The sequence below is a fragment of the Nothobranchius furzeri genome, chromosome 18 (genome assembly GCF_043380555.1).
Source record: "Nothobranchius furzeri strain GRZ-AD chromosome 18, NfurGRZ-RIMD1, whole genome shotgun sequence".
Lineage (NCBI taxonomy): Eukaryota > Metazoa > Chordata > Actinopteri > Cyprinodontiformes > Nothobranchiidae > Nothobranchius > Nothobranchius furzeri.
This window is the reverse complement of record NC_091758.1, coordinates 20064326-20078500: the sequence shown is the minus strand read 5'-3', so window position 1 is coordinate 20078500 and position 14175 is coordinate 20064326. Positions and strand designations below refer to the sequence as shown.

The 14175-nt window shown below is 41.1% G+C and overlaps 1 protein-coding gene across 1 annotated transcript; it reads left to right on the top strand.

The window, feature by feature from the left end:
- Window positions 1-2902: 2902 nt before the first annotated feature.
- txlnbb (taxilin beta b) lies at window positions 2903-9652 on the top strand. The gene is made up of 10 exons (XM_015969470.3): window positions 2903-3025; window positions 5638-5908; window positions 6196-6287; window positions 6393-6563; window positions 7854-8048; window positions 8321-8440; window positions 8519-8593; window positions 8678-8770; window positions 8944-9039; window positions 9146-9652. Exons 2-10 carry the CDS (start codon window positions 5677-5679, stop codon window positions 9593-9595), a joined length of 1524 nt encoding a protein of 507 aa, XP_015824956.1. The 5' UTR covers window positions 2903-3025; window positions 5638-5676; the 3' UTR covers window positions 9596-9652.
- The last annotated feature ends 4523 nt before the right edge of the window (window positions 9653-14175 follow it).

The following is a 14175-nucleotide window of genomic DNA, read 5'->3' as shown; positions in this document are numbered from 1 at the left end:
TGGTTTTTATCCTGGTACAAATGCATGGGGTTTGCTATTGCACAAAATCAGAGGAAGTAATGATGTAATTATGCATACTGTAAGATGTATTTATATATTAGAACGTAAGCACTTATTGATACTGGTAAATATTTGACTACTATTTATATGGTATATCTGTATTTATGCAGCAGTGATGCAGTTATGCAGTGAGCCATGCTGGCTTTGCTTTTTGCTCTCGTCTTTTTGCTTTGACTCAACAGAGAGCCTGTTTTCTTGCTTATACGAAAGCTCACAAGCATTTATCACAAGTTTTAATGATGCACTTTCATCCCTTCATGTTTGATGCTTGAACTGACTCCTTCAGTGAAAATAGTTATGTTCTCCTGTAGTTTTTTTTAAACATTCCAGTTTTTTCTCATCGTGCGAAACGTGTTGCGCACAAACAAAAGGGGCTACGACGATATTCAAAGTGTTGCATTTTTGTGGATAAATCAATAACAGTTTCTGCAAGTAATATTCAAATAGTGATGTTAACAGCATGGATTGATTACTGTGCTTCAGCTCACAATGTAAGCAAGCAGTCAGTGTATTTCTTCTTTGTATGTATATATGTGTATTTTAATGATTTAAACTATTTTTGCAGTGTTGAATTTCAAAACTTTTTATGTGGATTATTTTTTATCTCTTTAGGAGGTAAAATAACAACAGTCAGAGGATTTAATGTGGGTGAAAATAGCACAGTGTTGATCAAAAACACGTGTCTCATCTTTAAATAAATGCATTCATATCTTTAAGTGGTGATCAGTTTGGTACTGCACTAGTTTAAAGATGAACTTTGTTCACTCATGTTTACGTGAAAAAATTTAAAGGTGCACTGCTTTAAATTTGTTTCTGAAGTTCACATTTGTGTCATTTTATTTGTCGTAGTGAAGCTGCAGAACACAGATTAAATGTGAAGGGAAGTTTAAGCCTTTTTGTTTGCTTTTGCATACAGAAGTATTCAGATTTTTTTATTTGTATTACTCATATTCACTGAACTGCATTGTGCCTCTCATGTCTGTGGAAAGTCCCTGTAAAACAGAGGATAAATCATTTTTACCTCTCAGATTTATTTTTGTTTTGTGTTTGAGGGGAAACCTTCAGTAGCCAAACTGTTGTTTAGCTATTTGCTTGGAAACTGGCTAGTCTGGACAGAGTGCCTCTTTTCTGCAATGAGGACTTTATTGTTTGGTGCTCTACTTTTTCAGATTAAACTCAAAATTGTTTTAAAAACAATATACTTCGAACCCAGTCATGTGTCGCAGCTTTTTTCATGGTTTGGGATTTATGCAGTTTCACTTTTGGTGGTGGAACGACATTGACTTACTCCAAATAACGGCAAATAAAAATCACTTTTTAAAAGTAGAGTGACCGTTACAGTCATTAACAGATACCATCACAAACAATAGAAATTAAAATAACAAAAAAGAAGCTAAATGTCCACAAATTGTTGTTGTTTTGGAGCAGGCACAGCTAACAGCTAGCCTAGCCTAGCGAACTGGAAATCCCTTTCAAACTATAAATTTACAAATATTTAGTAGGAAAATACATTATAATAAACACAGATTTGCTTTGTGTTATTACAATTTTAACAAATAGGTACTGAAACAAAAACTGAACATAAGTGAACGGGGCTGTCAAAGTTATTTCCTGGTCCGCTTTAGCTTACGCACTGAATCACAAATATGTTTTACTTCAATTTAAATGATAAATAATTATGTGTTTTGACTATGTCTGTCACGTAATTTGAGATTTATTTGCTTAAAAAAGTCATAAATAAAAAAATTACAAAGCAGAAGTTGCAAACTTGCAAATATGACGTCGGCGCAGAATCTCATCTCCCTAGCGTAGCTGCTACTTTGCACGTGGCCAGATTTATAACCTTAACTCTGAAAACATATTTTTTATTATTATTTCTGATCAGTCACTAAGTTATGCTGGCTGAACATGAAAATAGTCTCCCACACATATGTCCTGCTATGGTGAAACAAGGATTAGAAAAGCCAGTCAGTGTTAGAGGTGCGTTGCTGTTAAGTAATCTGAGGTAAAATGTCCAAATGTCAGAAAATAAGACAGCTGTGATGAGGCTCACTTTTGGTTCCTGGAAATGCACCGGTGCCCCCCCCCCCCCCCCCCCCCCCCCAAAAGATGATTTCAATTTTAGATATGGTATATTTATTTCCCCACGTTTAGAAAATGGATTCCTACATCAAAGAATTAAATTAGACATTGGGCCCTGTCAACAGATATTAATCTCATATAATCAGAAGGAGGAGAATTTTTTGTGGTCTGTTTATTACTTTTTACAACGTGAAATATAATTATTGAGAGTAATATTCAGTTTCAATGGTGCTGAGCTGGATAATGATGCTGGATTATCTCCCTCCCCAACTACATCGGTCTCTCATTATCATTCCACCTGTGCGGTTCACAACTGTTTAAATTAGAGCCCATCATTCACTTTCTGTCTTTAGGGAGGCAGAAAAAAAATATCTCCAGTGTGAAACTTGTAATAGCTACATCTGGTGGCGAAAATTGAATACTGCAGCTGCAGCGTGGAGGTAAAATAAAATGGGTGCTTCCAAAAGTAGTGTTCACCTTGTAGATAGTTTTCAGCCGCTTTCAGAATTTAACTGTCAGCTCAAAATCAGCAGATTGTGTAAAAAAATAAAAAAAACTGAAAGAAAGGCTTATCAGGCCAGTCTGAGAAACAGCGTTTTCTCTTCTCTCCTGCTCAGTCTCTTTTCATGACTAATAGGAGCGAAGCTTAAAATTAAATCAGCACTGCGTTGATCTAAAGTAGCAAAGGTGCAACACCAAATAACGAGTTTTACTCTGAGGTTTGCAGCAGAGATGAGCTGCAGAGCGTCCTCCCTCTCTGAGCAGTGAGCTGCTCTCTCCTGGTTTATTTTGAGGGGCTCTTATCACAGCTGTTGCATCAGTGGTGGCCGCCTGTCCGAGCCCCTCCACACTCTTTCTGTTCCCCATCTGGCCCTCAGTCCTGGTAAGACCCTGCCTGCTCTTTACCCTGCTTCTTTTCTGATATTTGCACACAAATAACATAGAATTCTTGGTTTCCTAACATCTGTCTCACACGTCTAACAAACGTGGGACTGACTCCAGTGGCGGTTTGGAGTTTGCCAAGTCTGTTGAAGATGAGATGCTGTTAATTGCAGTGAGACTTTCCTGCGTCATTTGCTGTCAGAAGTTAAAATTGTCTGCTGGTGAGAGAAAAGGGAACATTTTAACCTCTAATGAAACGCTGCATAGTTAAAAGAGTTTTCCTACACATAGCTCTGTAAAATTTCCATTTTAACATGTACTTCTTTATAAAAGCGTTAAAAGATCAGAGATATTTGTCTTTATTTGAAGTTTAACCACAATAAAAAGATGTTTTCAAGAAACACTGACCCTGACATAAAAAAAGAGTGGAATAGAATTAAATAATAAACAACATGCCCATATTAAGAAGTTCCTAAAATAGCTTGTGGGTCTGGAACAGGTGCCATTTGCTCTTCTTGTGAAAGCTAATTATATGCATCTAAACAGGCTCTGGCTGCGAGTACGACTCCACAGATACAAGCATGATGGACTTTACTACACCAGGAAAGCTTTGTTCGGGTTTATCACCTCGCTGCTGCAAAGACATTGAAATTCATATAAAAAAAAGGCATTCAGATATTTCATCTAGAGCATTATTTGGTGCGTATTTCTGTTTCTGCAAAAGAAATGTGCACCAAAGTTATGTTTTTAGTCTAATAAACAAAAACAACTTCAGCAGCATAGAATATTTAAATAAGAAAAGCTTCTTGGTGGTGGAATCTGCTTAATTCTGATTAATCTGTTATGATTTCACTCAACAATATGTATGTGAAATCTCCAACCAGTTTTCTCTGTAAATCTTGTTAGGATCTGCAAGGTGCTCAAATGGAGGAAAAACACTTGATATGAGGTTTTTAGACTGAATTTCAAGGTGTTGATTTTAATGTCAGGTTACATAGTTGAAGATTTCTTTATCATTTAAGTGCTGCTAATTTAGGCATCAAACACACAAAAATTCAGGCTGTAAATGTACTCGTTGTTGCTCTTAAACATCACAGGTTTGGATACTGTAGCTGTTGTGGATAGCACTGAACAACCTCAGTTTGGAGAAGCAGAGATGAGTTCTGACTGGACAAATGCTGATCTCAGTGGGGCAAGTCACAGACTGATTAGGAATATCTCAAAAGCCTCACAGTAGTTAGTGTGAATTAACTACATAAGACTCTGGTGGTTTGCAGCAGAAACTAGCTGCTTTAGCATTTCTGAAATTAAATGCTTAAAAGGCTACGGTAGACCAGCTTGTTTGTCATACCAGAGATAATTTCTGTTCCTCTTAAAGCCAGGCGTTCTCATGTGAGAATCTTTGAGGTTGAGGCGAGTTTGGTGTTGTGTGTCCAGTAGTATACAGGGATTACGAGAGGCGATTAGCACCGCACGACCAGCTCCCAATCAGTAATTGCACAAATATCAAACATGTTTGATATTTTCCTCATCCCTCGTGAGGTTATCACACTGTTGGAACAGCGCTGCGAGCCAAAAGTACCAGAACTGCTCACACAGCGCATGCACCAACACGGCTCGTCAGCTATTTTCGTATCAACTCAAGCTGTATTACTTATTTTTATACTTTTCTCTACACACAGTGACAAGGATTGTCAAGAAAGTGTGTTTTATGCCAAATAAAACATTGTTTTACTTCCTTTCTTTTGTCTTCCTTCTCAAACCCCCATAAACCCCATGTTGTCCTTCTATGGCAAGCCCGAAGGATAACACACATTAATAACATAGTTTGAATATGTTCATTTTTCCAAATAAATGCTGAAAAAAAACCCACCAGTAACAACACAACAGGTTTTAGAAATCGAAAGTCTGACATGTTGCGTAAAAACGACTATTTGTAGCATATTTTAGCTCCGATGTGTTGCTAGCACACATACAGTGTGAACAGTACAGTGAGAGAACATGTGAGCTTTGCTCTGCGAGGAAGTCATCCAGTTTGAGATGGAGCTGAATGCTACGAGTGAAAGCCACACAATGTCCACCCGTCCTAACTGATGTTGTCCAAAAGGCTTTATGGAGGATGTAAGATATTCATTGCTTTTGGCCTTTTAAGAGAAACACTTCAAAAAGCGGAACCCCCGCTTTTATGATCTTTTATGGTTTTCTTTCCAGTAAACCACTTTTAAAGTGGCCTAAATTGTACAAATAAATCAGATGTGGCTACACAAACTAATTGTCACGGTGTAGGAGGTGGAGATGATGGACCGCTAATTAGGGAAACATGGGCAGGTAAACGAGGGACAGGTGAGAACAATAAGGGCAATCACGGCAGGAGAGGAACACAGTCAGGTTGGGCAGGGGCAGATCGTGACACTAATATTAAAAAATCCTAACATGTTTTTTGTTTGTAATGGGGAGACTGTTTCTATAAAACCTCAGATATGATGTTTAATTCAACGATGAAAACAGATTTTTTTTTATGTGAAAAAGTGATCAAAGCATTTTTGTTGTGAGATAACAGACAGAGCAGCCGTGATCTGTCTGTAAATGATTTATTTTTGGTCTCTCGTGCAGAGGCAACTGTCTCCTTTGTGTTGCTACTAGCTCAGAATAATGGAGGCTTGTCAGGAGAGCAGCACTGCCCCCACCGGTCCCGAGGCATCTCCGGTCGAGGATCACCACATCGACCTGACAGAAGACCTGGGCCAACAGCTGGAGGACATCATTAGCACCTACCAGGCAGCCCCGAATCCAGCTGAGCCAGAGGACACAGAGGTCACAGCTGTCAAAGAGTCAGACGCCCGCAAGGACCAGAAGCTGGAGAAAAAAATGCTCAAAAATCTAGGTGTTGTATTTATTTTCCATTTAATCTCATCAGAGTGTTTCATTGATTTTAGCTACAGTGATTCAGCTCAGTCAGCAGCATTCAGAGCTACGGTGAAACTGATAGGTGTGTTAGGAGAGCCGAGACATGTGTAAGTTCCTCCATCAGGTCAAACACTATTGATGATATTTCTCAGTGTGGGCTGACAGAGGTCGTGTAATCACACGTTAATCTCCCAGTTCCTAGAAGTCTCCTGGTGTGGAGTCACCAGCAGCTGAGATCTGACTTGAGTTTCTCTGTGTGCTCAGGAAAGGAGGCCATGCTGCTGATGCAGAGCCTGAACAAACTCGACACTCCAGAGCAGAAACTGGAGGCGATCATCAAGAAGCACGCTGAGCTGGTGGGTGGATGTAGTAAAGCCAAAAATAAATCAGAATATAAAAAAGTGTGCCAAGCAAAGGTGAGAACATCCCCCCTTTTTTGTTTTGTTTGTTTGTTTCTGCAGTTGGAGGAGCATCGCAGTGATCAGAAACAGATGAAGACTCTGCAGAAGAAGTTATTCCAAGTGGTGAAGGAGAAGGACCAGCTGCAGAGCGAGCACAGCAGGGCCGTGCTGGCTCGCAGCAAACTGGAGGGGCTCTGCAGGGAGCTGCAAAGACACAACAAGACGTTAAAGGTACTTCCTCCACTGAACACTAGAGGCATAGAGGTTAGATACATCGCGCTATCATGAATTTTAAAGCTGCATCAGCACCAGATGTTTCACTCCAAATGAGATCTGACCTCTGACCCCACCGTCAGAGGTCAGTGATAGAATTAGTAAATATATTGAAACATTTACTAATATTCCCTCATTTTTCTGGCTGATCCGTGGTGACATGGACATTTAACAATAATAAATCGTAGGATGTCATTCTATTGCTTTTGCCTGAAACCCACAGAGATTATTATTCCCATCATTTGTATCACTGGGAAAAGAAATACCAACATAGCTGCTTTTCTTCAGGTTTGATGTGAGAGATGATCACCAGCCTCCCTTGATGTCCCTTTTCTGAAGGGTTATAATCAGGATAGAGTTGTTTTTTGTTTATTAAACTGATAAATTCAGGCATGAATATAGATTTGTACTACTGATTTTTATTGTCCATCATGGTGGTAGTACTGGAGAGTTTAGCCTAAGCAAGACAAGTCCAGACTGCAGCTCTTTGGAGGAACTTCGTGTGGGCTCTTCATTTTTAATGCTGAATTTTGCCTCTCCAGTAGGCTGTTGATGCAGATCGACACTTTCTAAAATTTTAATGTTGTAATTTTTTATTTGTGTTCCCATTCTTGGACATAATTTGAGGAGCAAAACCAAACGATTTCACCACAAAAAGTTTGGAATTTTTAGATACAAAAGTCTTCTTCTCAGTGGCCTGGTGGTAGTGTCCACCCTGGGACTAGGAGGTTGAGGTTCAAATCCCAGTTGGGTCATACCATGCCTCCCTGCTTTTAAACTTCCACGCTTCTGATGAACAGAACCATGCAGATTTATGAGCACCAATCACAAACCGTGACTAAATCCAGCAAACATTGCTGACAAAATTGTGACTCATGTCTTGTTCTTGGTGCGGACCATAGATAAATTTTATTTTCAAGACATAAAACCTATTAAACATTTAACCGATCTGATCCAGGGAATTCGATGCATTTTTTAATCATAGCAAATTTACAAGAACTTTTTTATTTCTTGAATGCGCAAAAAAGCAGATACTTTAATTTGCTGAAAAAATGAAGAAAAACTCAAGGGTTCATTTATCTCTGTGACTTTGGCCCACATAATGAAATATTCTGCTGCATAAGAAACGGGCTTCAGTCCCCATGAACACCACTGGGTCTGATGAATAAGCTAACCCTAACCCATAAAAGGCAACAAAGGCTCCAGAAATCTAAGTATTCAGTTCTGATCTGGGTCCTTTATTTGCAGGAGGAAACCCTTCAGAGGTGCAGAGAGGACGACCTCAAGAGGAAGGAGATTACCACTCATTTCCAGGGAACGCTCAGTGACATCCAAGCCCAAATTGAGGAACACAGCAGCCGCAACACCAAGCTCTGTCAGGAGAACGGCGCCCTGGCAGAAAAACTCAAGTCGCTCATTACACAATACGACCAGCGGGAGGCGGTAGGGAGCCTAGCACACACAGCTCACAGCTTCAGGCCAAACCCAGTGCAAAAACAGGCCGGTTTATTTTCTCTCTCTCTCTCTCTCTCTCTCTCTCTCTCTTCCCCCCCCCCCCCCATCATGGGAAGTTAAATCCCACACACGTCTGTGACTATGAATTATTTGCAATCGTCTCCCAGGTCTTACATCTATTAGAAGCACTACTTTAGCCAAAGCTCCCCGAGGAAGAAATGACACGTGTGAACTCATAAATTCACCTGAATATCTCCCAGAACCTGGAGAAGGTTTTCAAGCACCGAGACCTGAAGGAGAAGCTGCTGGAGACCAAGCTCAAGCAGGCCAATGTGCTCCTGCAGGAGGCCCAAGAGAAGCACAAGTTGGAAAAAGAGCTCGTAAGTCCATTTTGTTCAAATTTGTCCACCGGTACGATTGTTTATGGAACACATTTGAAATATTTCAACATCCCACAGCTGCTCAAACAGACAGCAGAGGCTAAGCTGCAGCTGAAGGTCCTGAAGGAGCAAGAACTCGATATGAGGAGCCAGGTAGGAAGGCTCGTTGTTGTGGGCAACACTGGCCCGTTTCTCTCCCTTTGTGTGTAAAATATTTTTGTCACTGCTTCTCCTCAGCTCGACATGTACTCCAAGAAGTTTGATGAATTCCAAGGCACGGTGTCGAAGAGCAACAGCGTCTACAGCAGCTTCAAACAGGACATGGACAAAGTGAGAACATTTGCTTTTCAACCAGTCTCATCAGAAGTAAAGATGATGAGAATAGGAGAAAATCCCCAGAGACCTTTAATGAAACTCTCTAATTTACTTGCCTGGATGGAGCTTTTTTTTATATTATACTGTATGTCAGGCATGTTTCATGTTTTTATTTATTTATTTTTTAGATGGCAAAGAAAATGAAAAAGCTGGAGAAAGAGTGTCTGTCATGGAAGACTCGCTTTGATTCCTGCAACAACAGCCTCATTGACATGGTGGCAGATGTGAGAAGATGTTTTTTTCTTAAAGTCCTCCACACACAAATGTCAGAGACTGAATCCGTTCTCCAGAGAAAACTCTTGATGTCTTTGTTGCTAACTATCTTTGCAGAAAGCAATCAAAGAAAAGGAGTTTGAGCTTCTCACCATCAAAATCCAGAAGCTGGAGAGTTTGTGCAGGGCCCTGCAAGAAGAACGAAAGAGCCTACATGAGAAGGTGCAGGGAGTCCAACCAGACATTACCACCGCTGAGAAAACACAGAATGAAGACCTGAAAGAGAAGCCAGCTCAGAGCAACACAACTCCTTCTTCTGCTGGAGCACAGACGGTCACAACTCCACTGACCCGGGAACTGGCTAAACTGAAGACTGAGCAGGCCCTCCTGAAGGAAATCGCCGGTCCTTTTACAATCTCTCATGTTTTACCTACAGAAACGAGAACAGACCAATCACATGAACTCTCTGAGGTCATCCTGGGGTCAGAGGAGAAGCACACAGAAGAAAAAGTCCATGAGAATGAAAATCAGGAACAGAGAGATCTGGAGATAGAGTCAGTTGATTAACTGCTGTGATGAGAAACCTGGGGCCTGTCTGGAAATAAAACAACCTCTCTGTTTTCAGTGTCTTGTCCTCACTTTACCCCGTCTCCCGTCATGGCATGGACATGTTTTACAAATGCATGATAGATTCATTCTAAATTTCACTCTGTGCAAATCAGAGGTGTGGACTCGAGTCACATGACTTGGACTTGAGTCAGACGAGTCATTATTTTAATGACTTCTGACTTGACTTGATAAAATCTATAAAGACTTAGAACTTAACTCGGACTTGAAAGCCAATGACCTGCGACTTGAATCGACTTGCATCTGTTGACTTGATGATGACTTGAGCATATTTGATATTTTAGCACAAAAGTGGCACGACATGGACAAAAATCATGAATCATTCTTGGTTCTGGGTGTGATCTTCCGCGGCTGAATGCAGCAGCACTTTGTTTAGAATCAGGTTCAGTTGCACTTTCTGCTTGTTTGAGCAAATAAACGAAGCTTTATTTCTGGAGTTTATTTATTAACATTGTCAGTAAATTAAATTTGGACAGATGACTTGATTATGACTTGAAAATTCAGAGTTAAGGACTTGGACTTCCACATCATTGACTTTGGGCTCCACTTGGATTTGGTAGTCTTTGACTTGGACTTGGCTCGAGACTTGACTGGAAAGACTTGTGACTTTCTTTTGACTTTCAAAGGAATGACTTGGTCACACCTCTGGTGCAAATGCATGTATTAGTTATGACCCTGTGGTTTACAGGTGATCATGCCAAGGCGTGCTCTGTCTCTTGGTCTTGAAATTCCCCACAACTGTCTTTTAAAGTTTATTTAGTGACTTAACCTGATGCCCTGACTGGATTTTAATCGAGGATTTAAGAAGTTGCATCCATCTCAGTCCCATTCCTGCCATCAAAGCGCTTGCTGCTGCTGCTGCTGAAAACGAAAAAGCTCCGCTGGACCTCGCTGACATTGAGAGCAAGAAAGGTAGGCAGCATTTGTGAGGCCATACAAGTGTGCATAAAAATAGACAGCACTGCGGACACAGTGTTCTGCAGTTGAATGGCAATTTATAGTGGCAGTCTGAGTAGTGCAAGCAGGAGACCTGTCAATCATAACACACAGACTGTTACACATACACTAACTGGATGCATTTGGTGTTTTGTCAGTAATTCATCAGGCAGAAACTCTGGACAGGGTGAAATCAATCTCTTCGGGGTTTGAATAAAGCTGCTGCAGCTATTTATAACAGGTTACCTTCAGAATGTACGATAACTGTGGCTGGTTATACAAAAACACACATTTTCTGCCTGAAGGCCACAGTACAGGATTTCACTTCCATGACTTTTTATATTAACGTATGTCTGGTGAAAGGAAGCAGGATGCAGAAGGTCCTTGAAGAAAAATATCAGTTAGAGCCAGAAAACGGCACAGTAAAGAGAAACATCCATTACTGCCCTCACGAGTGTGTGTGTGTGTGTGTGTGTGTGTGTGTTTGAAACTCAGAGATTCACTGGACTTAACTGGACTGATTCAACATTTCTGTAGAACTCCACTCAAGATGTAGCCTAGTGAACTAGACCAAATTCTTGCTTTTGCAAATAATACATTTATTTAGTCTGGCTTGCCAGGCTACTCAAGATGGCCATTAAAGCAAATCGGTCTGAGTAGACACAAAATCATAGTTCATTTTAATGATATGAAGCTGAAAATGTCTGAAGCAGCTGATTCTTTCACAGAAAATAGAGCCAGTACAGTACTGCATGAGACTCCACAACTAATATTATTCAAAAGATTGTTTAAAAATCTGGCTTGAAATGCTGCAGGAAATACAATAATGTCTTAAAATCTACATGAATGCTGAAGGCTGCGGTGAAAGTCTATGGAGCTTTTCAACGTCAGGCATGGACTTTTAGAGGCCTCGGACATGCAACAAAACACCTGAAATGTTGCAGACTGGGAGAAAAAAGCACCCTATAGGGATTACTAGTTTCACGTACACTGAACAAAAATATAAACGCAACACTTTTGTTTTTGCTCCCATTTTTCATGAGCTGAACTCAAACATCTGTACATTTGTCTACATACACAAAACACCCATGACTCTCAAATGTTGTTCTGAAATCTGTCTACATGTGTGTTAGTGAGCACTTTTCCTTTACCAAGACAATCCATCCCACCCATAGACTGTACATGATCCAACCTCACAGGTGTGGCGTATCAGGTGGGGTTGTCCCAATACAACTTTTTCACTTCTGATACGATACAGATATTGCAGCCTTCAGAATTGACCGATACCTATATCAATCCGATACGATATCAGCACAAATCATACACACTTTTACCTATTTCATAGTGTGGAATGTATGAAAAGCTTGATCAAGTGATATTACCCAATTGGAGAACATGAGCCAATATCAGTGAATGTGAAAAAAAAGACAATTTTTTAACCATTGGTTGCAAAAATGTGAACCTTAACGAAATGCTAATATCAAAGATTTTTGATGCTGTCCAATATAATCCGATACAGTGTTTTGGGCCGATATCAAATTACTTTTGATTTTGATATTGGAATGGGACATCCCTAATATCAGGGGGCTGATTAGACTACATGAATAATGTACAGGTGTGCCTTAGACTGCCCACAATAAAAGGCCACCCTGACATGTGCACAGTTTTGCTTTATGGGGGGTGGTGGGCAGGGGTGGACTGGGACCAAAATTCGGCCCTGGCATTTTTACGAATCGCCGGCCCTCCCCATTGGGCGTGCGGTGGGGGTGGGGGATGTTGCCGCCCGCGGACCCATCTCTAGGCCGAATGTGAGATCTAATATGGACTGGGACTGTTAAATTACAAGCAGGGCCAGACCGCTGCGACCGGGAGCCCTGACCTTCCAGATCAGCTCATTTTTCATGGGCAGAGATCAGCGGAACATCAGCTATATGCTAACACAGTGAAACAACTCCTACGCCATCACTCTACCATGTTTTTCTTACTAAAAACGCCTGGAAACCTGTTAGCTTTGGGTTACCATGTAGCTAATGTTCTGCAGATCACCAACTGTGGAGTAGTGTCGGCCCAAGCTGGGTAAGCAGCCCACTTGGCTAAGCGGCCCACCGGGACAGTGCCAGATAGGCCAGTCCACCCCTGGGGTGGGGAAGAAAGCCAGTCAGTATATGGTGTGGCCACCATTTGCCTCACACAAGGCAACACGTCTCCATCACATAGAGTTGATCTGGTTGTTGATTGTGGCCTGTGGAGCGTTGGTCCACTCCTCCAATAGCTGTGTGAAGTTGCTGAATATTGACAGGAGCTGGAACACACTGTTGTATACACTGATCCAGAACATCCCAAACATGCTCAATGGGTGACATGTCTGGTGAGTATGCTGGCCATGCAAGAACTGGGATGTTTTCAGCTTCCAGGAATTGTGTACAAATCCTTGCAATGTGGGGCCGTGTGTTATGCTGCAACATGAGGTGATGGTCGTGGCTGAGTAGCACAACAATGTACCTCAGGATCTCGTCACGGTACCTCTGTGCATTCAAAATGCCATCAATAAAAAGCACCTGTGTTCGATGTCCATAACATACGCCTGCCCATACCAGTACCCCAGGAGCGTTGCAGCGCTCCAGTTTGCCATCTCAGCTGATGTTGTTCAAAAAGCAAAAACTTACAGCCTGTTTTCACTTTCATTTTCAATATAAATACCGGCCGAAGCTCGGCAGTAACTCACCACATCATCATGACACCTCCCTCTGCTGCACCAAGGCACACTCGCCATTTATGAGACAGACAATTACCATAATGTTTATGTTTATGTATTTAGCAGACGCTTTTGTCCAAAGCGACTTACAAGCGATAATCGGCATATTGCCCTTGAGGCTAACAACAACAATAACAACAACAACTTGACATCAGTCATGGGGAGTAGGGAACAAGGAGTGGACAGTAGAGAGGTGGGGACGGGTGCAGGGACGGTGCTAGTTAAGAAGATGCTCTCTTATAATATTACTATCAAGCAAGGTGGAATGAATGCCACAAAATTTGCGCAATGCCATGCTAACACCGCTTGTGTATAAGACACACAGTTGCTGTGATATTAAGCTGATTTGCAGGTGCAGTGTGTCTTGTAAAAAGGGCTAAGATGAGTATTTCAGACCTGAGAACACAGCATCAGCTGTTGAGCACGGTGGTGGTAGCATCATGACGTGGTTTTGGTTCTACCTCCAAAATGTTTACATTCACCTGGAATCAGAGTACAGTTGGGTCCTCCATCGGAACAATGATCCCAAACTCTAGAACTGGTTTCTTGTTAGATAAAAGAGGCTAACATAAAACTTCTGCTGATGTTGCTTAACTTATCATCCTTGTGGTCTAATTTTAACAGTCATTGGGGTTTGAAGTCCCAAATATGGGTGGCACCCATGCTTGTGATGCATGTCTATAAACATTTTACTGCTAATGGAAATTTAATTCCCAAACCGACAATTAGTCCCAACTCTTTCTCACGGATATCCTCCCAAGTCCAAAATGTCTCTTCAAATCTGACATAAAATCAATAAAATGTGTTTATTAGGTATAAAGTTTTTTCC